This window comes from Eleutherodactylus coqui, chromosome 2, assembly GCF_035609145.1.
Source record: "Eleutherodactylus coqui strain aEleCoq1 chromosome 2, aEleCoq1.hap1, whole genome shotgun sequence".
Lineage (NCBI taxonomy): Eukaryota > Metazoa > Chordata > Amphibia > Anura > Eleutherodactylidae > Eleutherodactylus > Eleutherodactylus coqui.
The window spans coordinates 185,001,667-185,024,363 of NC_089838.1; the positions used below are offsets into that span (position 1 = coordinate 185,001,667).

A 22,697-nucleotide genomic window follows, 5' to 3' on the forward strand; every position below is an offset into this window, starting at 1 on the left:
CTTAATGCAGGTGGGCTTCGGCCCACACTGCATGCCCCAGTCTGACTGGGGTTCTTTACAAGTGGACACATGTAGGTTAAACTCCCTGTGGACCCACTGCCTGGGTGGGTGCCAGGAAGCCACCGGCGGTACATAAAAATATCCCATTGCATTGCCCAACACAGCTGAGGTAGTAATGTCGTGCTTAATGCAGGTGGGCTTCGGCCCACACTGCATGCCCCAGTCTGACTGGGGTTCTTTACAAGTGGACACATGTAGGTTAAACTCCCTGTGGACCCACTGCCTGGGTGGGTGCCAGGAAGCCACCGGCGGTACATAGAAATATCCCATTGCATTGCCCAACACAGCTGAGGTAGTAATGTCGTGCGTAATACAGGTGGGCTTCGGCCCACACTGCATGCCCCAGTCAGACGGGTTCTTTAGAAGTGTACAGATGTATTAAAAACTCAGTGTGCACCTACAGCATGGGTGGCTCCCTGGAACCCACCGGCGGTACATAAAAATATCCCATTGCATTGCCCAACACAGCTGAGGTAACGTCAGCTGTAATGCAGGTGGGCTAAAAATTAATTTGATTACACTGTAGGCGAGGGCCCACAAAAATTGCTGTATCAACAGTACTAATGTACATCCCAAAAATTGGCCATGGCCAGCCAAGAGGGCAGGTGAAACCCATTAATCGCTTTGGTTAATGTGGCTTAAGTGGTAACTAGGCCTGGAGGCAGCCCAGTGTAACGAAAAATTGGTTCAAGTTAAAGTTCCAACGCTTTTAAGCGCATTGAAACTTATAAAAATTGTTCTGAAAAATTATTTGAGTGAGCCTTGTGGCCCTAAGAAAAATTGCCCGTTCAGCGTGATTACGTGAGGTTTCAGGAGGAGGAGCAGGAGGAGGAGGAGGAGGAATATTAGACACAGATTGATGAAGCAGAAATGTCCCCGTTTTGGATGGTGAGAGAGAACGTAGCTTCCATCCGCGGGTGCAGCCTACGTATTGCTTACGTATCGCTGCTGTCCGCTGGTGGAGAACAGAAGTCTGGGGAAATCCAGCCTTTGTTCATCTTGATGAGTGTTAGCCTGTCGGCACTGTCGGTTGACAAGCGGCTACGCTTATCTGTGATGATTCCCCCAGCCGCACTAAACACCCTCTCCGACAAGACGCTAGCCGCAGGACAAGCAAGCACCTCCAGGGCATACAGAGCTAGTTCAGGCCACATGTCCAGCTTCGACACCCAGTAGTTGTAGGGGGCAGAGGCGTCACCAAGGATGGTCGTGCGATCCGCTACGTACTCCCTCACCATCCTTTTACAGTGCTCCCGCCGACTCAGCCGTGACTGGGGAGCGGTGACACAGTCTTGGTGGGGAGACATAAAGCTGGCCAGGCCCTTAAAGACTGTTGCACTACCTGGGATGTACATGCTGCTCGATCTACGCACATCCCCTGCTACCTTGCCCTCGGTACTGCGCCTTCTGCCACTAGCGCTGTCGGCTGGGAATTTTACCATCAGCTTGTCCGCAAGGGTCCTGTGGTATAGCAACACTCTCGAACCCCTTTCCTCTTCGGGAATCAGAGTGGGCAGGTTCTCCTTATACCGTGGATCGAGCAGTGTGTACACCCAGTAATCCGTCGTGGCCAGAATGCGTGCAACGCGAGGGTCACGAGAAAGGCATCCTAACATGAAGTCAGCCATGTGTGCCAGGGTACCTGTACGCAACACATGGCTGTCTTCACTAGGAAGATCACTATCAGGATCCTCCTCCTCCTCCTCCTCCTCAGCCCATACACGCTGAAAGGATGACAGGCAATCAGCCGGTGTACCGTCAGCAGCGGCCCAAGCTGTCTCTTCCCCCTCCTCCTCATCCTCCTCATGCTCCTCCTCCTCCTCCTGTATGCGCTGAGAAATAGACAGGAGGGTGCCCTGACTATCCAGCGGCATACTGTCTTCCCCCACCCCCGTTTCCGAGCGCAAAGCAGCTGCCTTTATGGTTTGCAGGGAATTTCTCAAGATGCATAGCAGAGGAATGGTGACGCTAATGATTGTAGCATCGCCGCTCACCACCTGGGTAGACTCCTCAAAATTACCAAGGACATGGCAGATGTCTGCCAACCAGGCCCACTCTTCTGAAAGGAATTGAGGAGGCTGACTCCCACTGCGCCTCCCATGTTGGAGTTGGTATTCGACTATAGCTCTACGTTGTTCATAGAGCCTGGCCAACATGTGGAGCGTAGAGTTCCACCGTGTGGGCACGTCGCACAGCAGTCGGTGCACTGGCAGCTTAAAGTGATGTTGCAGGGTGCGCAGGGTGGCAGCGTCCGTGTGGGACTTGCGGAAATGTGCGCAGAGCCGGCGCGCCTTTACGAGCAGGTCTGACAAGCGTGGGTAGCTTTTCAGAAAGCGCTGAACCACCAAATTAAAGACATGGGCCAGGCATGGCACGTGCGTGAGGCTGCCGAGCTGCAGAGCCGCCACCAGGTTACGGCCGTTGTCACACACGACCATGCCCGGTTGGAGGCTCAGCGGCGCAAGCCAGCGGTCGGTCTGCTGTGTCAGACCCTGCAGCAGTTCGTGGGCCGTGTGCCTCTTATCTCCTAAGCTGAGTAGTTTCAGCACGGCCTGCTGACGCTTGCCCACCGCTGTGCTGCCACACCGCGCGACACCGACTGCTGGCGACATGCTGCTGCTAACACATCTTGATTGCGAGACAGAGGAGGAGGAGGAGGAGGAGGAGGAGGGTGCTTTAGTGGAGGAAGCATACACCTCCGCAGATACCAGCACCGAGCTGGGGCCCGCAATTCTGGGGGTGGGTAGGACGTGAGCGGTCCCAGGCTCTGACTCTGTCCCAGCCTCCACTAAATTCACCCAATGTGCCGTCAGGGAGATGTAGTGGCCCTGCCCGCCTGGGCTTGTCCACGTGTCCGTAGTTAAGTGGACCGTGGCAGTAACCGCGTTGGTGAGGGCGCGCACAATGTTGCGGGAGACGTGGTCGTGCAGGGCTGGGACGGCACATCGGGAAAAGTAGTGGCGACTGGGAACTGAGTAGCGCGGGGCCGCCGCCTCCATGATACTTTTGAAGGACTCAGTTTCCACAACCCTATACGGCAGCATCTCAAGGCTGATGAATTTTGCTATGCGGACGGTTAACGTTTGAGCGTGCGGGTGCGTGGCGGCGTACTTGCGCTTGCGCTCGAACACTTGCGCAAGCGACGGCTGAACGGTGCGCTGAACTACACTGCTGGATGGGGCCGAGGACAGCGGAGATGAGGGTGTGGGTGCAGGCCATGAGGCGGTAGTGCCTGTGTCCTGAGAGGGGGGTTGCATCTCAGTGGCAGGTTGGGGCACAGGGGGAGAGGCAGGGGTGCAAACCGGAGGCGGTGAACGGCCTTCGTCCCACCTTGCGGGGTGCTTGGCCATCATATGTCTGCGCATGGTGGTGGTGGTGGTGAGGCTGTTGGTGTTGGCTCCCCGGCTGAGCTTTGCGCGACAAAGGTTGCACACCACTGTTCGTCGGTCGTCAGGCGTCTCTGTGAAAAACTGCCAGACCTTAGAGCACCTCGGCCTCCGCAGGGTGGCATGGCGCGAGGGGGTGCTTTGGGAAACACTTGGTGGATTATTCGGTCTGGCCCTGCCTCTACCCCTGGCCACTGCACTGCCTCTTGCAACCTGCCCTGCTGATGCCCTTGACTCCCCCTCTGAAGACCTGTCCTCCTGAGTAAGCGTTGCACACCAGGTGGGGTCAGTCACCTCATCGTCCTGCTGCTCTTCCTCGGAATCCTCTGTGCGCTGCTCCCTGGGACTTACTGCCCTTACTACTACCTCACTGCAAGACAACTGTGTCTGATCGTCATCGTCCTCCTCACCCACAGAAAGTTGTTGAGACAGTTGGCGGAAGTCCCCAGCCTCTTCCCCCGGACCCCGGGAACTTTCGAATGGTTGGGCATCAGTGACGATAAACTCTTCTGGTGGGAGAGGAACCGCTGCTGCCCAATCTAAGCAGGGGCCCGAGAACAGTTCCTGGGAGTGTTCCCGCTCCTGAGCAGGTGTTATTGTAGTGGAGTGAGGAGGCTGGGAGGAAGGAGGAGCAGCAGACAGAGGATTCGGATTGGCAGCAGTGGACGGCGCAGAACTGCGGGTAGACGATAGGTTGCTCGAAGCACTTTCTGCCATCCAGGACAGGACCTGCTCACACTGCTCATTTTCTAATAACCGTCTCCCGCGTGGACCCATTAATTGGGCGATGAATGTGGGGACGCCAGAAACGTGCCTCTCTCCTAATCGCGCAGCAGTCGGCTGCGACACACCGGGATCAGGAGCTCGGGCTGTGCCCACACCCTGACTTGGCCCTCCGCGTCCTCGGCCGCGTCCACGTCCTCTAGGCCTACCCCTACCCCTCAGCATGCTGTATTACCAGTGATTTGATTTCACAGGCAGGAAATAAATTGGCGCAAGACTGCAGGCCAAATATAATTTTTGCCCTTTTTGGAAAACGAAAGGCCCCACTGCCTCTAGTGAATGAATTATCTAAGTTTAATAACTGTGCTGTGTCCCTGCTTATGTGTCACAGAACGTGAGGGTAGCAGAGTTATTATAACTCTTGGAGAGCAGGTATTTTTTTCCCAATTAAGGAAAGCAAATGGCGAAGCCAGCAGTAAAGCGTAGCTGGGTGCGTCTGATTTAGCAATGTTGTTCAAGCAGCTCACACGTGTCCACCGCCCTTAGGACGGACAGAGGCTGGACAAATAGATTTGTTTTCAGTTTTTTTCCACCAAAAGGCAGCACTGCGTATATTCAATGAACATGAGAAGTTTAATAACTGTGCTGTGTCCCTGCTTATGTGTCACAGAACGTGAGGGTAGCAGAGTTATTATAACTCTTGGAGAGCAGGTATTTTTTTCCCAATTAAGGAAAGCAAATGGCGAAGCCAGCAGTAAAGCGTAGCTGGGTGCGTCTGATTTAGCAATGTTGTTCAAGCAGCTCACACGTGTCCACCACCCTTAGGACGGACAGAGGCTGGACAAATAGATTTGTTTTCAGTTTTTTTCCACCAAAAGGCAGCACTGCGTATATTCAATGAACATGAGAAGTTTAATAACTGTGCTGTGTCCCTGCTTATGTGTCACAGAACGTGAGGGTAGCAGAGTTATTATAACTCTTGGAGAGCAGGTATTTTTTTCCCAATTAAGGAAAGCAAATGGCGAAGCCAGCAGTAAAGCGTAGCTGGGTGCGTCTGATTTAGCAATGTTGTTCAAGCAGCTCACACGTGTCCACCGCCCTTAGGACGGACAGAGGCTGGACAAATAGATTTGTTTTCAGTTTTTTTCCACCAAAAGGCAGCACTGCGTATATTCAATGAACATGAGAAGTTTAATAACTGTGCTGTGTCCCTGCTTATGTGTCACAGAACGTGAGGGTAGCAGAGTTATTATAACTCTTGGAGAGCAGGTATTTTTTTCCCAATTAAGGAAAGCAAATGGCGAAGCCAGCAGTAAAGCGTAGCTGGGTGCGTCTGATTTAGCAATGTTGTTCAAGCAGCTCACACGTGTCCACCGCCCTTAGGACGGACAGAGGCTGGACAAATAGATTTGTTTTCAGTTTTTTTCCACCAAAAGGCAGCACTGCGTATATTCAATGAACATGAGAAGTTTAATAACTGTGCTGTGTCCCTGCTTATGTGTCACAGAACGTGAGGGTAGCAGAGTTATTATAACTCTTGGAGAGCAGGTATTTTTTTCCCAATTAAGGAAAGCAAATGGCGAAGCCAGCAGTAAAGCGTAGCTGGGTGCGTCTGATTTAGCAATGTTGTTCAAGCAGCTCACACGTGTCCACAGGCGTTAGGACGGACAGAGGCTGGACAAATAGATTTGTTTTCAGTTTTTTTCCACCAAAAGGCAGCACTGCGTATATTCAATGAACATGAGAAGTTTAATAACTGTGCTGTGTCCCTGCTTATGTGTCACAGAACGTGAGGGTAGCAGAGTTATTATAACTCTTGGAGAGCAGGTATTTTTTTCCCAATTAAGGAAAGCAAATGGCGAAGCCAGCAGTAAAGCGTAGCTGGGTGCGTCTGATTTAGCAATGTTGTTCACGCAGCTCACACGTGTCCACCGCCCTTAGGACGGACAGAGGCTGGACAAATAGATTTGTTTTCAGTTTTTTTCCACCAAAAGGCAGCACTGCGTATATTCAATGAACATGAGAAGTTTAATAACTGTGCTGTGTCCCTGCTTATGTGTCACAGAACGTGAGGGTAGCAGAGTTATTATAACTCTTGGAGAGCAGGTATTTTTTTCCCAATTAAGGAAAGCAAATGGCGAAGCCAGCAGTAAAGCGTAGCTGGGTGCGTCTGATTTAGCAATGTTGTTCAAGCAGCTCACACGTGTCCACCGCCCTTAGGACGGACAGAGGCTGGACAAATAGATTTGTTTTCAGTTTTTTTCCACCAAAAGGCAGCACTGCGTATATTCTATGAATAACAACTGTGTTGTCGCCCTGCCTATACAATTCTTTCCCTGCAGTATCAATGGAGGCTGCAATGGTCTGCAGAGGCGATTTTGAGAAGCAAAAAAAAATGCAGCACAGCTAACAGCAGCCTGGACAGTACTGCACACGGATAAATATGGCCCTAGAAAGGACCGTTGAGGTTCTTGAAGGCTACACTCACTCCTAACACTCTCCCTGCCTATGCAGCACTTCTGTCCCTAATGCCAGGTGCAACGCTCTGCAGAGGCGATTTTGAGAAAAAAAAATTTGCCACTGCTAACAGCAGCCAACACACAGCTATCAGTGGCCCTAATAAGGACCTTTGGGGGGTCTTGAAGCCTACACTAACTACCAATTCTTTCCCTACAGCAGCTCCGGTACAAACAGCACTGTCCCTCATCTAACTCACACCGCATCTGAGGCGAACCGCGGGAGGGGCCGACTTTTATGTTCGGGTGACACCTGATCTCCCCAGCCACTCACAGCAGGGGGGTGGTATAGGGCTTGAACGTCACAGGGGGAAGTTGTAATGCCTTCCCTGTCTTTCAATTGGCCAGAAAAGCGCGCTGTCTCAGGGAAGGAAGTGAAAGTAACCAGAACACCGCATGGTGTTCGTTACGAATAACGAACATCCCGAACACCCTAATATTCGCACGAATATCAAGCTCGGACGAACGCGTTCGCTCATCTCTAATCTTTAGTCATTTTCCAGATTTTCAAAAATTCTCTGTGACACTGATTCGCAGCTGGCACATCTGAGGTGGAGGAGACTGGCAGAGGAACACGAGCATGCTGACCATAGGCTACAGTATAAAGAATGGCATAGTTTCTGCGGATTAATTGATATGGTTGTTGTGAGAGAATGAATTGAGTCATCTTTGAATACCTGTCTACTACCACCCAGATTACAGTGTTATGTGAAGAATTTGGAAGATCAGTAATGAAGTCCATAGCAATGTGTAACCAGGGTGATTGTGGGAGTGGTAGTAGGTGAAATAGTCCAACTGGGCGCTGAAATTATGGCTTTTTCCTGGCGCAGGTTTTGCAGGCGGAAACATACTTGAAAAAACTTTAAATGGTAGGCCCACAGTAATGCAGAAGAATGTCCTGCCAGTTTAGAGTCATGCCCCTAAGCTGGTATACAGGAACTCTGTGCAGGAGGAACAAAGGTCTTTCCCAGGAGTATTTCATGTAGACATGTGGCATCAGCAGAGATGATCTTCTTAGGGTCGATAATGAATTGGAGTTCAGGACTGTCATTAGATGCATCAAAGGACCTGGAGAGAACATCAGCCCTGGTGTTCTCAGCAGGGAAGAAATGCAGCAAGAAGTTGAACCTGGTAAAGAATAACGACCTAAGAGCTTGATAAAGGTTCAGACATTGTATAGATTGGATACAAGTTCCATTTTTATGCTTAGTATAGATGTGAAAAGGGTGAGCAGATCCCTCCAACTGGTGCCTCCATTCTTCCAATTTTTCTCAGCAGAAGTGATCAACTTGAAGAAGAAGCTGCAAGTGATATGTTTGTCCTTGAAGTTTTTTTGATACAAGAGGGCTCTTGCCTCCAGGGAGGAGGTGTCGACTTTCAGATAAAATGGTCTTAAAGGAGATGTCTCGAGGAAGCAGTGAATTTTTTTTTTTGCCCAGTCCCCCCCATTAAGTACACATTACTAAGCCCCCCTGTAAATGACATTTCTAGCTGGTTCGTACTTACCGTTCCAGCGTTTCAGCAACTTATAAAAGTTTCCCCAAGATGGCCGCCGGCTCTTTTCCTGTCGCTCGCTGCAGCCCGACGTGCGCGCTCCCGAGACGCTGCCAGCTGTGTCTCCATGGCAACCAGACGCCCCGCAGCCGCCGACCGGACCCACCGCAGCCGCCGACCAGTCACCCACCGCCAGGCAGCAGGTAACCGGCGCACCCCCCCCCAACCCCCCCCCCCCATCACAGCGGCAGCCCCCCCCTGGCGCAGCGACAGCCCCCCCGGCCCAGCGCTAGTTCCCCCGGCGCAGCGACAGCCCCCCCCATCGCAGCGACAGCCCCCCATCGCAGCGGCAGCCCCCCCATCGCAGCGGCAGCCCCCCCCGGCCCATCACTTACCAGGACAGCTGGACGGCGGGACAGCTGGGCGGCTTCTCCGGACAGCTCGGCAGCTCTGCACCTTCCTCTAACAGAGGAAGGTGCAGAATGGCCGCTGCAGCGCGCTCCTGAGCAGTGACAGCTCGTCTGCGCATGCGCAGAAGAGCTGTAGCGGGGAGCACACTGAAGCGGCTCGTGCTGAATGGAGAAGACCGGACTGCGCAAGCGCGTCTAAAAAAGCAAGCTGCCGGCGAATTTAGACGGAACCATGGAGACGAGGACGCTAGCAACGGAGCAGGTAAGTGGAATAACTTCTGTATGGCTCATATTTAATGCACGATGTATATTACAAAGTGCATTAATATGGCCATACGGAAGTGTATAACCCCACTTTGTTTCGCGAGACCACCCCTTTAAAGTGTCGGGATGGTGCAGAATGGGGGCGCTGACAAACATCTGCTTGGAAGTTTAACAAAGGCCTTTTCAGCCTCACAAAACCAATTCTTGGGGTTAGCACCCCAACATGTCATAGCAGATAATGGGGCTGCCAGGGAGGGAAAATGTGGGATGAACTGCCAGCAATAGTTAACAAATCCTAGGAACTGCTAGATCACCATCAGACTTAGCAATTTTGAATAGTTGAGAACAGCAGACAACTTTCTTTGGTCCATGCTAAGACCCTGGGCAGAAATTATGTAAGTCAGGAAGGGCAGACTGGTTTGCTCAAACAGGCATTTCTCTAGCTTGACGTACACATGATTTTGGCGCAGATGCAAGACTGTCTTTACATATCTGGTCCGAGTGGTGATCACATGAGAAAAATTCTTGAAATACAGCTGAAGCGTTATACAGGCCACGGGACATGACAAGATATTCATAATGCCCAACTCTGATATTGAATGCGGTTTTTCCTATCGTCTCTTTCATGCCTCCCATTAAGGTTGCATGCTCCACAGTGATCAAGTTTGGTGAAGTTGGTAGCCTCCTGTATTTTGTCAGACTACTTAGAAATTAAAGGTAATGGGTATTTGTTCTTTACAGTGACAGCATTGAGACCTCTATAATCGATGCATTTCCGTAGTGCACAATTTTTCTTTTTCACAAAGAACTCTGCGCCAGCTGGTGTGGCAGAGGTGTCTATGCCACCTTTTTACAGAACTTAGCATACAAAGCATATTGTATAGGAAGGCCTGGAAGCTCTTGAGGAAGTTGTGGTCTCAGGTCTGAAGCAACAGAACATAGAAAGCAGGTGTAGTATGGTGCCCCAACAGAAGATTTGCACAGTATGCCAGTCAATGACTGGAAAATGCAGGCAGAGCCAAGAAAGTCCCAATAACACCAAGTTTATGGAGTTGGGTAGAAGCAGTTTTCTCTATGCAAAATTCAAATTTGCAGATTCAGAGGAACATTAAAAAAACTTGATATCATCAGACAGGGGCTCCCCATCAACATAACTGTTATGGAAACTGGCTTCTTCAAGGGTAGTATAGATATCCTCTGCTCGACAAACAAGGCCTGGTGGAGGAAATTTCCAACAAGAGTCCGGGTATGACTCCGTAAAGGACTGGGTGTCACCACAGGTCAGGGATGCAAGAAGCAGAAACTTTGGAGAGGACTTTTGTCACCTAGAGCAGCAGTAATTCTCTGACTTTATTGGGCAAAATTGCAGAAAGTGTCCATTTCCACTACTGTACAAAATTAAATTTTACGTTCACTTTCTCAGTTGTTCCTCAGACGATAGCTTGGTACTTTCTATTTCCTTAGATTTTTAATCAGAAGGAGCAGGAGAAGACTGAAGTGGACTGGAGAAGCTGGGAACCAGACGTATTTTCATTTTATCACAGGCAGTGTAGACATTCAAGAAATTGTATATCAATTCTGGAGGCCAGAGAGTACTTCCAGGGACTAAGGTAGATATCTGCCGGCTCGCTCATCTTTGATGCTGCTAGATAGCACCTCCCAGAAGGCTGCCTGAAGAGCTTGGAAGCTACAGTTAGGGCCAGAAATATTTGGACAGTAACACAATTTTCGCGAGTTGGGCTCTGCATGCCACCGCATTGGATTTGAAATGAAGCCTCTACAACAGAATTCAAGTGCAGATTGTAACGTTTAATTTAAAGGGTTGAACAAAAATATCTGATAGAAAATTTAGGAATTGTACACATTTCTTTACAAACACTCCACATTTTAGGAGCTCAAAAGTAATTGGACAAATAAACATAACCCAAACAAAATATTTTTTTTTCAATATTTTGTTGCGAATCCTTTGGAGGCAATCACTGCCTTAAGTCTGGAACCCATGGACATCACCAAACGCTGGGTTTCCTCCTTCTTAATGCTTTGCCAGGCCTTTACAGCCGCAGCCTTCAGGTCTTGCTTGTTTGTGGGTCTTTCCGTCTGAAGTCTGGATTTGAGCAAGTGAAATGCATGCTCAATTGGGTTAAGATCTGGTGATTGACTTGGCCATTGCAGAATGTTCCACTTTTTTGCACTCATGAACTCCTGGGTAGCTTTGGCTGTATGCTTGGGGTCATTGTCCATCTGTACTGTGAAGCGCTGTCCGATCAACTTTGCAGCATTTGGCTGAATCTGGGCTGAAAGTATATCCCGGTACACTTCAGAATTCATCCGGCTACTCTTGTCTGCTGTTATGTCATCAATAAACACAAGTGACCCAGTGCCATTGAAAGCCATGCATGCCCATGCCATCACGTTGCCTCCACCATGTTTTACAGAGGATGTGGTGTGCCTTGGATCATGTGCCGTTCCCTTTCTTCTCCAAACTTTTTTCTTCCCATCATTCTGGTACAGGTTGATCTTTGTCTCATCTGTCCATAGAATACTTTTCCAGAACTGGGCTGGCTTCTTGAGGTGTTTTTCGGCAAATTTAACTCTGGCCTGTCTATTTTTGGAATTGATGAATGGTTTGCATCTAGATGTGAACCCTTTGTATTTACTTTCATGGAGTCTTCTCTTTACTGTTGACTTAGAGACAGATACACCTACTTCCCTGAGAGTGTTCTGGACTTCAGTTGATGTTGTGAACGGGTTCTTCTTCACCAAAGAAAGTATGCGGCGATCATCCACCACCGTTGTCTTCCGTGGACGCCCAGACCTTTTTGAGTTCCCAAGCTCACCAGTGAATTCCTTTTTTCTCAGAATGTACCCGACTGTTGATTTTGCTACTCCAAGCATGTCTGCTATCTCTCTGATGGATTTTTTCTTTTTTTTCAGCCTCAGGATGTTCTGCTTCACCTCAATTGAGAGTTCCTTTGACCGCATGTTGTCTGGTCACAGCAACAGCTTCCAAATCCAAACCCACACACCTGGAATCAACCCCAGACCTTTTAACTACTTAATTGATTACAGGTTAACGAGGGAGACGCCTTCTGAGTTAATTGCAGCCCTTAGAGTCCATTGTCCAATTACTTTTGGTCCCTTGAAAAAGAGGAGGCTATGCATTACAGAGCTATGATTCCTAAACCCTTTCTCCGATTTAGGATGTGGAAACTCTCATATTGCAGCTGGGAGTGTGCACTTTCAGCCCATATTATATATATAATTGTATTTCTGAACATGTTTTTGTAAACAGCTAAAATAACAAAACTTGTGTCACTGTCCAAATATTTCTGGCCCTAACTGTACATTCTAGTTCTGTGGCCAATGTACAGAATTGTATAGCATACTGGTCAATTGTCTTAGATTCTTGGCATAAATGCAAGAGTGCAGAAGCAGCTGATAAAACGTGGTCTGGTTCCTTAAATACAGTACAAAATATAAACAGGAAGGTCTGGATAGCAGAAGAAGTGGCACTATATAACTCCCATAATGGTATTACCAAGGCTAGAGCTTCGCCAGACAATAATGAGATAATAAATGCTACTCTTACTGCGGTCAGCAGGAAACTGTGCAGGTTTGAGTTCAAAATGTATCTGGCACTAGTTCAAGAATCATTGGCAGGGCTGGGGGTCTCCATTATAGTGTGACAGTAATGGTAGCTGTGGCCTATTGGCAGGATCTGGTGCAGAAGTACAACAGATTAACAGAGTGACCACTTGTGTAGCAGCTTGAAAAACAGCATGAATAGCAATCTGTTCAGGCTGTGTTTTCCAGGGAGTTCAGACAAGTTGCAACATCTTGAATGATCCGTGAAACCTGATCCTGGAATATGCAATTATGTGTGGCTGAATCGAATGCTGAATCTTCCCCTTGCTATTGGGGTCCCCCAGGGCTCGGTCATCGGCCCCCTTCCTTTCTTAATCTACACAGCTCCTATTGGACAAACCATCAGGAGATTTGGCCTCCAATACACTCTCTCTGCTGACGACACCCAGTTATATACCTCTTTCCCTGACATCTCTACACCAGTCCTTCAGAACGCCACCGACTGTCTGTCCGCTCTCTCTAACACTATGTCCTCTCTCTACCTAAAACTAAACCTCTCTAAAACTGACCTACTGGTATTTCTGCCCTCTACTAACCGACCTCATCCTGACATCTCCATCTCAGTGTGTGGCACCACCATAACTCCCAGACAGCACGCCCGCTGCCTTGAGGTCATGTTTGACTCTGATCTCTCCTTTACCCACCAAATCCAATCTCTTGCCTGAACATGCCACTTGCCCCTCAAGAATCGCAAGAATCCACCCCTTTCTCACCATGGACACGCTAAAAATGCTCACTATTGCCCTCATCCACTCTTGACTTGATTATTGCAACTCACTGTTGATTGGCCTTCCCTGCGCTAGACTCGCCCCTCTCCAATCCATCCTGAAAGTGGCAGCCAGGCTCATCTTCCTGTCCAGCCGCTTTTCAGATGCCTCTGCCCTGTGCTGGTCACTGCACTGACTGCCCGTCAAATATAGAATTCAATTCAAACTCATTACCCTCATTCGTAAAGCTCTCCCTAGCACCGCATCGTCCTATATTGCATCCCTCATCTCAATCCACCTAATTAAATCAAAGTCGGACTATTGTCTATGTGTATAGCACCCCTCACTCTCCACCTTGCCATACCGTGCACATCTCCAGCCCCTTTTACTTCTGTATCACCCCATGACTTGTAGTATGTAGGCTTGTTGGAGCAGGACCCTCACCCCTACTGTTTCCATCAAATGATTACTATATGTAACCGTCTTTTTTGTATTTTGGTACTTTTGTCATTCTGTATCCCCCTGATTTTGTAAGCGCTGGAGAATATGTTGGCGCTATATAAATATTATAATTAGATTATTATTATAATGCAGGTAAGTAGGTTGAGAAAAGTGAGCCTGGAGATGAATTCTGTTATTGGCTCAAATGTTGACAGTGAACTAGAGGAGGTGCGGGATTAGGGGATCAAAGCTACTAGGAGATTATTTACTGGCAGATGTTGTCAATTTTCTCTTTGAAATATGTGACCAGGTCTTCAGCAATGAGTTTGCAATGAAAAAAAATGTATTTGAAGCATGTGCCAAGTTTGCCACAGTGTGTGTGTGTGTGGGGGGGGGGGGGGGTCGTAGTGTCGGGGGTGTTGCATTGTCCTGGGCACTTTTGAGACTTTTATTATTATAGTGTTCAGCAGTCAGATCAGGACAAGAGAAGGAAGAGATTGGGAACAATGAAAACTGTAAGGAATATATAAATCGCAGCCTCAGCTGTAGATTTGTGTGTGGGATAGGTAGGAATGTCCTAAAAATGACAAGAATACTTGATTGTAAAGGAAAGAAAGTTGTAGACAGTGAGCGAAAGAGAACAGAGCCAGAAGACCAAACAAAATTAATGAATTGCCATCTTTGTGTGACAGAAGCTGTTAAGGGGGTTAAACCAGACTTTTAAGTTGTTCCCTATCCACAGGCACAAGCACACCAGCACTCCATTCACTTTGAATGAGACTGCCAAGACACCTAAGCAGCACACATTCTGGTATTTCCATCAGTGCCAATGAAATTAATGGAGTGCTGATCGTGTATTTGCAGTTGGAGCTCCATTCAGAGTGACGTCACTGTGGGGGAAGAAGTGACTACTGCAGTGACAGAGCGAGACATTAAAGTCCCATTCTCAAGATCAGCGAGGGTCTCAGTGGTGAGACTCCCACTGATCAGCAAGTTATCCCCCCCCCCCCCCCCCCCATCCGATGGATAACTTCAAATTCTTGCACAACCCCATAACACTCCATGACGTACAGTTACATCATGGAGGTTTGGGGTTTGTATGGAGGGGGATCAGGTACCCATCCCATTCCATACAGTGCGGGTGTCATCTATTTCTTACAGCTGATACCCGCCTGCAACAGCTGCAATCAGCACTCTCGCTCATTGTGGCTGTTAACCCTTTAAATGCCCCAATTGGAGTTCAAGGGTCCCAAATGGCCCACAGCAATGAAATATCTATGGCAGCCATGGACCTTCTGAAAGCCCCTAGAGATACCATTGCAAATTGCCTATAAAGGCATGCCTGTGACCTGGCTTGATAGATTTGAGATCAAATCCCAGTATAATTTAATACTAGGTAGGTATAAGGTATTACATCATATTGCAGGAGCAATCAAACCACGGCAAGTTCATGTTGCTTCTGGGGACTAAAAAAATGTTTAAAAAAAACTGTGGAAAAGTTTTATTAGTTATTAAAAAAATATATCCTTTTGCCATATTTGTAAAAAAAAACAAACAAAAACATATTTGGTATCACTGCATCCATAAAAGTTTGATCTATCAAAGTAACGCATTATTTATTAAGCACTGTGAATGTCGTCAGAAAAAAAAATACACATCAAAATTGTGCTTTTTTGGTCAGCCCCGTCTCCAAGAAAATAATATAATAAAAAGTGATCAAAAAGTCAAATACACTCCAAAGTGGTACCAATAGAAACTACAGGACATAGCAAAAAGTTGCCCTCACACATTTGTGTTGAAAAAGTAAAGTAGTACTCCGAGAAAAAAAAAAACTATATAAATTTGGTATCATAGTAATTGTACTAACCCATTTAATAAAGTTATCATGTCATTTTTTTAAGCAGTGTGTACACTGTAGAAACAAGACCCACCCCCACACCCCCTCCTCATCCCCCCTTTTACCCTTCAAGGTGGTGAAACTGCACTTTTTTTCCATTTCACTCTACTAATAATCTTGAAGAAGTTTTTATATGGTACATAGTACCACTGAAAAATACAACCTAGGGAGGTTAATGATAGAAACTAAGAGGGAGATGGGGTTGTCAGTGGGAATGTTAAAGTCACCAAAAATGAGAGTATTTCACAGGATAAAAAGTGGGGAGGTCATGTAGCAAAGTGATCCAAAAACTGTCCCTGAGGGCCTAGTTGACTATCATTCTTTATTACTTGCCAATGTTTATTCATGATTTTTTTCAATGTTCATGTGGTCTCGATTATATCTTTCCAGCTGATTACTCAGCGTCTTTACTATGTTATTTTACCCATTAAATTCAATGGTAGGAGTCATAAGAAATTGATCTCAAATTGTGACTTAAAAAGGAATCTGCCAGCTGGACATGCTGTCCAAACTGCAAGCATCATGTTATAGAGCGGGAGGAGCTGAGCAGATAGGTACATAGTTTTATGGGAAAAGATTCAGTTTAACTTGTGTTTTATTCATCTATATCTCTGCTCATTCTGAGCTAAACAGTCCAGTGGGTGGTCCTGTCAGTGATTGACAGCTACGTCTATATCTATATACATAAAGTCGAAAGCCCTCACTGACTCACTCACTGACTGACTCCCCACTAATTCTGTTGCGTCCTATGAACGTGCAACCTCGTGCCAAGCTGGTGTGACAAAACCTCAAGGGGATTCATAGTAACAGCACAGAATCTCCCTGAGTAGGTAAGGGCTGGTCAATCTGTTGCGTCCTATGAACGTGAAACCTCAATAACATAAATCAGAGGCACAACTGTGCAAAGAAAACACAAAATAAATGGGGGAATTCTCTCCCTATACTCCCCTAGCCTGGGAGGGGGCCCTGCCTGCTCGGCAGACCGACTGCGCTGATAAGTGCGAGCCTGCACTCGTGCCTGGTCCACTGACCACACCCTATCTGGGAGCCCTAGCACAAAATAAAAGAGAAACAAAACCAAACCAAACAGCAAAGAACTTAGCTTATAATGAAGAGCTTCCACCAGTCTGTGTTGCTCCGTCGCTGTCCAACATGCCACTGAAGTGATTGACCAGCACAGGAGAAAGTGCTGTCCCAGTTTAAATAGAAGCCAGGCCATTGACCACCAGGTGCTGACTGACCTTCCTCCAGTGGCTACCACACCCCTCAGCTCCTGGAAGCAAGGACACACCTAAAACCTGGTCTGGCCTGCGGGCAAGGTGCAAGCCTCAGCACGGCTGCAACAAATTCTCCAACTTCCCGATGTCGTAGAAACATGAAATTTGGCACAAGCATAGATTATGTCATAAATAGGAAAAGTAAAGTGGTCCCAACTCGATTATTCAATTATAGCGCAAAAGAATTAGCGTCCAAATTTTACGTACGTAATCTAATTCTCTCACTTGAAATTTGGCACCAGCATTGATTACTATGTCATAAATAGGAAAACCTAATGGGTCCCAAATGATTATTCAATTCTAAACGCAAAAGAATTAGCGTCCAAATTTTACGTACAGAATCTAATTCTCTCACTTCCTGATGTCATTTTATATAAAGGAAATGTCGCATGGTTACCTCCACGTGGTGTTTCCTGGGTGACGCAAAGAACCATGCAAAATGGTGAACATATGTTTTTCCTCAGTATCTCTAAAGTAACCACGACTTCATAAGATTTTTTGTGTGAACACCAGATAAACACCAGTACCAAATTAACTCGGGCGAAGCCGGGTATATCAGCTAGTATATAAATATAGTCATACACAGATAACTGTCAATCACCGATAGGACTGCCCATTGGACTGATTGCCATTATAACATGATTCCTGCAGTTTGGACAGCAAGTTCCAACTGACAGATTCCCTTTTACTTCCCTAGTAACGGAAATAATGTCTGGATGACCGTGTATACTTTAGCCAGTTAGCTAAATACATTACTACTCAGGGATGCTAGTAATGACAGGGTTGGTTTACTAAAATGTGACTTTTCCAATTACAAGTCAAGCACAGTGGATTGCAGTGTTTATATAATTATGGTTAAAATAAATACTGTTGGATGTTTCTGTCAACCGAGCTATTCAGTTCTTGTAAGTACCTGAAAACTAGATAGAATTATTCAGTCATACCTCTTGACTCATTTGTACATAGGGCTGAATTCACTCCCTTCACAGGTAACCTGTGAACTTTGCTGCAATACCTAGCCTGGCCAGAAGGGAGCTGTCTGCTTCCTGCAGAAATCAGCTCTGTGCACGCACAAGTGCACTCGTTGGCCGGACCTGATTGTGGGGTCTTGAGTGGCAGACCTCCACTTATCTACTGTACTATTGAAAGCCTATCGTAAGGTTAGGCCATCAATAGTTTACACCTGGGAAATCTCTTCAAAGGTTTTTATAATAAAAGCTGATGTTTGTGGGCTACGTCTGTCGTTTTTCTTATTTCTTTTTTCAAATAGATCAATGTTTATGTGGCTTTTTACAAACCTGTTAGACATATCCTTAATTTACTACAGGATTCTGTATGAATGATCTTGCTGAATGTACATTAGCTTATGATCTTGATACAGTAATTCACAATACATTTAACAAGTGTACTAATTTGTTAGGTCTTTGTGCTTCATCTTCCATCCTGTTTGAAAATGAAAGATCTTAACCCCTTTCCAGCCCAGGGCATAAATATACGCCCTGGCTGCATATATCTATATTACACTCAAGTTCAGCACTATGGAGCAATTCCAGCAACCTCATTGGTTCTGATTCACAATTCCAGCAACCTCATTGGTTGTTTGGGTTCCCCGATTCAACTTGATTGGTTGTTAGTGCCGAACTTGAGTGTAATATAGATATATGCGCCCTGGCTGGGAAGCAGTTCCCTCCCCAGGGCGAACACTTATGTCCAATGGATGCAACAGCAGGGATCTGTGTACTACCTGTCGCAATCAATGTGGATCTGAATATTTACCCCTTTCCAATCCACTGTCTGACGTCTTCCTACATTCTGATTGAAGCTTGTACCCGACAGGGTATTCTTGCCATCTTTGCTGTCAGAGTCTCTCTGGCGCGCGCACACACTGGCTTTAGCCAGCAGATGGCACCATTGTATAACAGCAAAAAGAGAAAGCCTTTTAGGAAACCCTGAATCCAAAATTGGATTGGAAATATTTAAGGGGTCACAGTAGTAGAGGCCTTCCTCTGTGATTTCATCGGCTTTCAGTTATACAATTGCCGAATGCTGATGGGTTGCCAGACAATGAATCCAGGTCTGCCATGGACTATGGTCACTATTATTAGAAGTACTGCAATGTGTTATAGCATCACAAGTTCCTGCAGGGACATAAAAAATGAATTGAACTCACTTTTTATCCTGCATGGCAAACGCTGTAGGGTATAAAAAAAAAAAAAAGCTAAAATAAACCCCGGAGCCTAAATGCTGTTTTCATTCATTCCGTCTCCCAAAAAAGCATAATAAAAAGGGATCAAAAAGCCATTTGTACCCCAAAAGGGTCTTGATAAAAACTACAGCTCGTCACACAAAAAAAGGCCTCACAAACTGCCTTCCCCCGCTCAACGGCATTGCGGCCTTTGCTTATATGCGCCGGGCTCAGGCCTTCTGGATGGGCGCACAAACGTTAGATTTGTGTGCCCGTTCACGCGTTTTTACTTCACCAGCGAGCGCACATAAAAACGCCGATGCCCATGTGTATAACCCCTTATCCTCACAAAATTCAGGATATCAGAAATAACATACAAATATCTATACATGGTTTTGCCTTTCTCTTTTCCAGCCTACGTTGCAACGTAGTAAATAGAAAAAGCAGCAGTGTTGTTTCCTCTATTGGCACTATTTCTCCCTGCGATCACATGAACTCCACTAGTAACTAATGTCACAGTAGGGGGCTCCTATGTACAGTGGAAATTCGTAAAATAAAAAAAAAATATATTGTGAATGACCCACAGAGATCTTTTGACATCATGATGGAGATATGGGTAAAAAAAAAAATTATATATATTACATATACACACACACACACACAAAAGTAGAATAGAATGAAACACAAGTACATTAAAAAACACAGCCTACACCAATATAAACCACCAACATAGCCACCCTGTAATAGGAGACTATACAAGTTATATATCAAAACGTCCAAAATAAAGAAGGAAACCATCTGTATACTTTATTTTAGCATTAATGTACCAAATAAAAAAATAAATAATTGATAAATGGATAAACAATTTAAATGATGCAAAACCGTGGTGTGAACCTAGCCTTAATGAGTACCGAACTTTGGATCTAGTTAGACAAATACTGCAAAATGATTTCCTCTTTTGGCTCGAAATTTAGTTCTACGAAAGCTATATGTTTAAGATACTCATGAAGTTTCAAAGAACTGTTCTTAAATACTGTAGATCCCTCTGCAGATCCAAGTCATTCTGCTTGTATCTTACAATATCTTCGATTTTGTCCTTGTTTTGCAGCTGAGAACCGCCAAAGTCTAGCCGCGGATGAACGCAGGAGAGAGTACTATGAGGAACAGAGGAATGAGTATGAGAACTTTGTTGAAGAGGAGCAGGATGGTGAGTTTCTTAGATTAGGGAATTACTACTTACATAAGTTTTTAGTCTGAGAACTAACCTTAAGAGGCTCAATCACACAAGCATGTTTAGCCTGCGTATTTTTTGAAATTTACATTGGGTAATTCAGACCTATGAATTACGCACGTGAAACAAATGCAGCATGTCCTATTTTGGCGCTTAATACACTATATTATTGTAATCTGGTGCATACAATATCCAGTAAATATGCCTGTTACATGCACATCTGCTGTGTACTACATATTATGTACATGAAAAAATGTGCACGTAATACATAGGCTAAATATGCTCATCTGAGTGAGCCTATAAGAAAAATAAAACCTGTGTACAGATTTTGTCCTAGAATCTACATAAAGACATAGTATTTAATATTTTGTTCATAAAAAATCTGAGAACAAAAAAATATGTTAATTTAGAGGGTCCTGTACAACTTATGTAAAGGTGCATCTAGACACAATGATGATCGCTCATTTCGCATAAGACTACTACTTGGTACTAATGCCTATTAGTACGTCACAGATATAGAGTTAAAAAGAATAAATTTTATTAGTAATTAATTTAAAAAGTCAAAGCCTACCAACAAAAAAACAGTCACATAGAACATATAGTGACAGGACAAACAGTTAACATAAAAAGGGAGGATCTTATGGGGGGTAAGGGAGGGGGGAGTATATCTACAGTTCCCGTGTAGCCCTCCAGAGGTCCTCAGGAGTCACTTATATAAGATGGTTCACTATCAAGGTAAGTATTTAGTACTTGAGCTGTTATGATTCGCATCCCCTTGAGATGGCGATTGTTTTTTAGTGCGAACCAGACAGCCCTTTTATTTATAAGGACTCGTATGATTTTTAGTATGGTATTCAAATCAGTGTCGTTTGGTGTATTGTTTACACTGTATCATTTCGTGCATTGTTTACACTGTATTCATATTATTTTTGACTCTCATTTGTTTTTGCTCACCATCAGAGCTGCAGGTGCTGCTGGAGATTACTCCTGGCACTCCTCTTGCCCTGCTCTATACCTTCTGTCTCGCTCTATAAGCTATTACAGCTAATTCTGCCTTACTGAATGCAAGCCTTATAGCCAGTTTAAAATGCTTTTTGCCATTGTGGCAGTTACTAGTAGGTCTTAGCCTGAAGTGGGGCTGTATATCCTGCATGCTATCATTGTGCTGGGCTAATAGGTGTTTAACCTGACAGTCATTTTTCCAAGAGCCAAGGTCTCTTGGTGTTAACCCTACGAAAATCACCAAGGATCTTGAGACACGATTGGAGGTGGACAAAATTCTGGCTATTTTGCACATGCATCGTCGCCGTGTATAATACACGATGCACAGTTACTTTACTCTATCTTAGAGTTACACTATCTAATGCGAATACGGCATTCAGTTGCGAGGCAATAGGATCCAGTTGAATAGCTTTCTGGACCTTATAGGTTTCAAGCATACGTAGGATTCACTCTACAGATAGAATCCAAGCGCAATTTATAAATGAGGCAATTTTGAGGAATCTAGGAATCTCTTTATTGAAAAGTGACAGGCACATTTTAGCCATCGTTTTGGTGATCATTTCTGATAGAAAACTCTCTCCTACTTCTCTAGGGGCGTATTGTTGCCCAGCTCCTGACGAACTATCGGCTATCCCGATAGGGAAACGCGTAGAGCAAAAACAAATGAGAGTCAAAAATAATATGAATACAGTGTAAACAATGCACGAAATGATACAGTGTAAACAATACACCAAACGACACTGATTTGAATACCATACTAAAAATCATACGAGTCCTTATAAATAAAAGGGCTGTCTGGTTCGCACTAAAAAACAATCGCCATCTCAAGGGGATGCGAATCATAACAGCTCAAGTACTAAATACTTACCTTGATAGTGAACCATCTTATATAAGTGACTCCTGAGGACCTCTGGAGGGCTACACGGGAACTGTAGATATACTCCCCCCTCCCTTACCCCCCATAAGATCCTCCCTTTTTATGTTAACTGTTTGTCCTGTCACTATATGTTCTATGTGACTGTTTTTTTGTTGGTAGGCTTTGACTTTTTAAATTAATTACTAATAAAATTTATTCTTTTTAACTCTATATCTGTGACGGCCTCAACCTATAAAAAATATAGATACTTCATACCACTGTGATTTGTAATGCCTATTAGTACCAATTAGTAGAGTGTGAGCCGCCAGGAGCTGTATTCAGAGAACAGACCACCCGCTGTTCTCTGAATCAATTCCCTGTGTTCTGCCAGGGGGCTGAGACAATGTAATCAGCGCTCCCCGGGCAGAACACAGAGTGTTCCCTCTTATCAGCTCTTCTGCCGAACTGAAATTCATTGTTCATTGAAAACTGAAAGATGGACACATTTACATTCAAAGATTATCACTCAAAAGATGGCTTTTGAGCGATAATCGTTGTGTCTAAATGGGCCTTAAGGTAATTATCTTCAGTTACTCACAGATA

At 45.6% G+C, this 22,697-nt stretch overlaps 1 protein-coding gene across 1 annotated transcript in view; it reads left to right on the forward strand.

The window, feature by feature from the left end:
• UCMA (upper zone of growth plate and cartilage matrix associated) overlaps positions 1–22,697 on the forward strand; it is a 35,078-nt gene that overhangs the window by 9,932 nt on the left and 2,449 nt on the right. Inside the window, exon 4 of the mRNA XM_066589911.1 lies at positions 20,114–20,212. Within this exon, the coding sequence (XP_066446008.1) occupies positions 20,114–20,212 (99 nt within the window). The remainder of the gene's footprint in view (positions 1–20,113; positions 20,213–22,697) is intronic.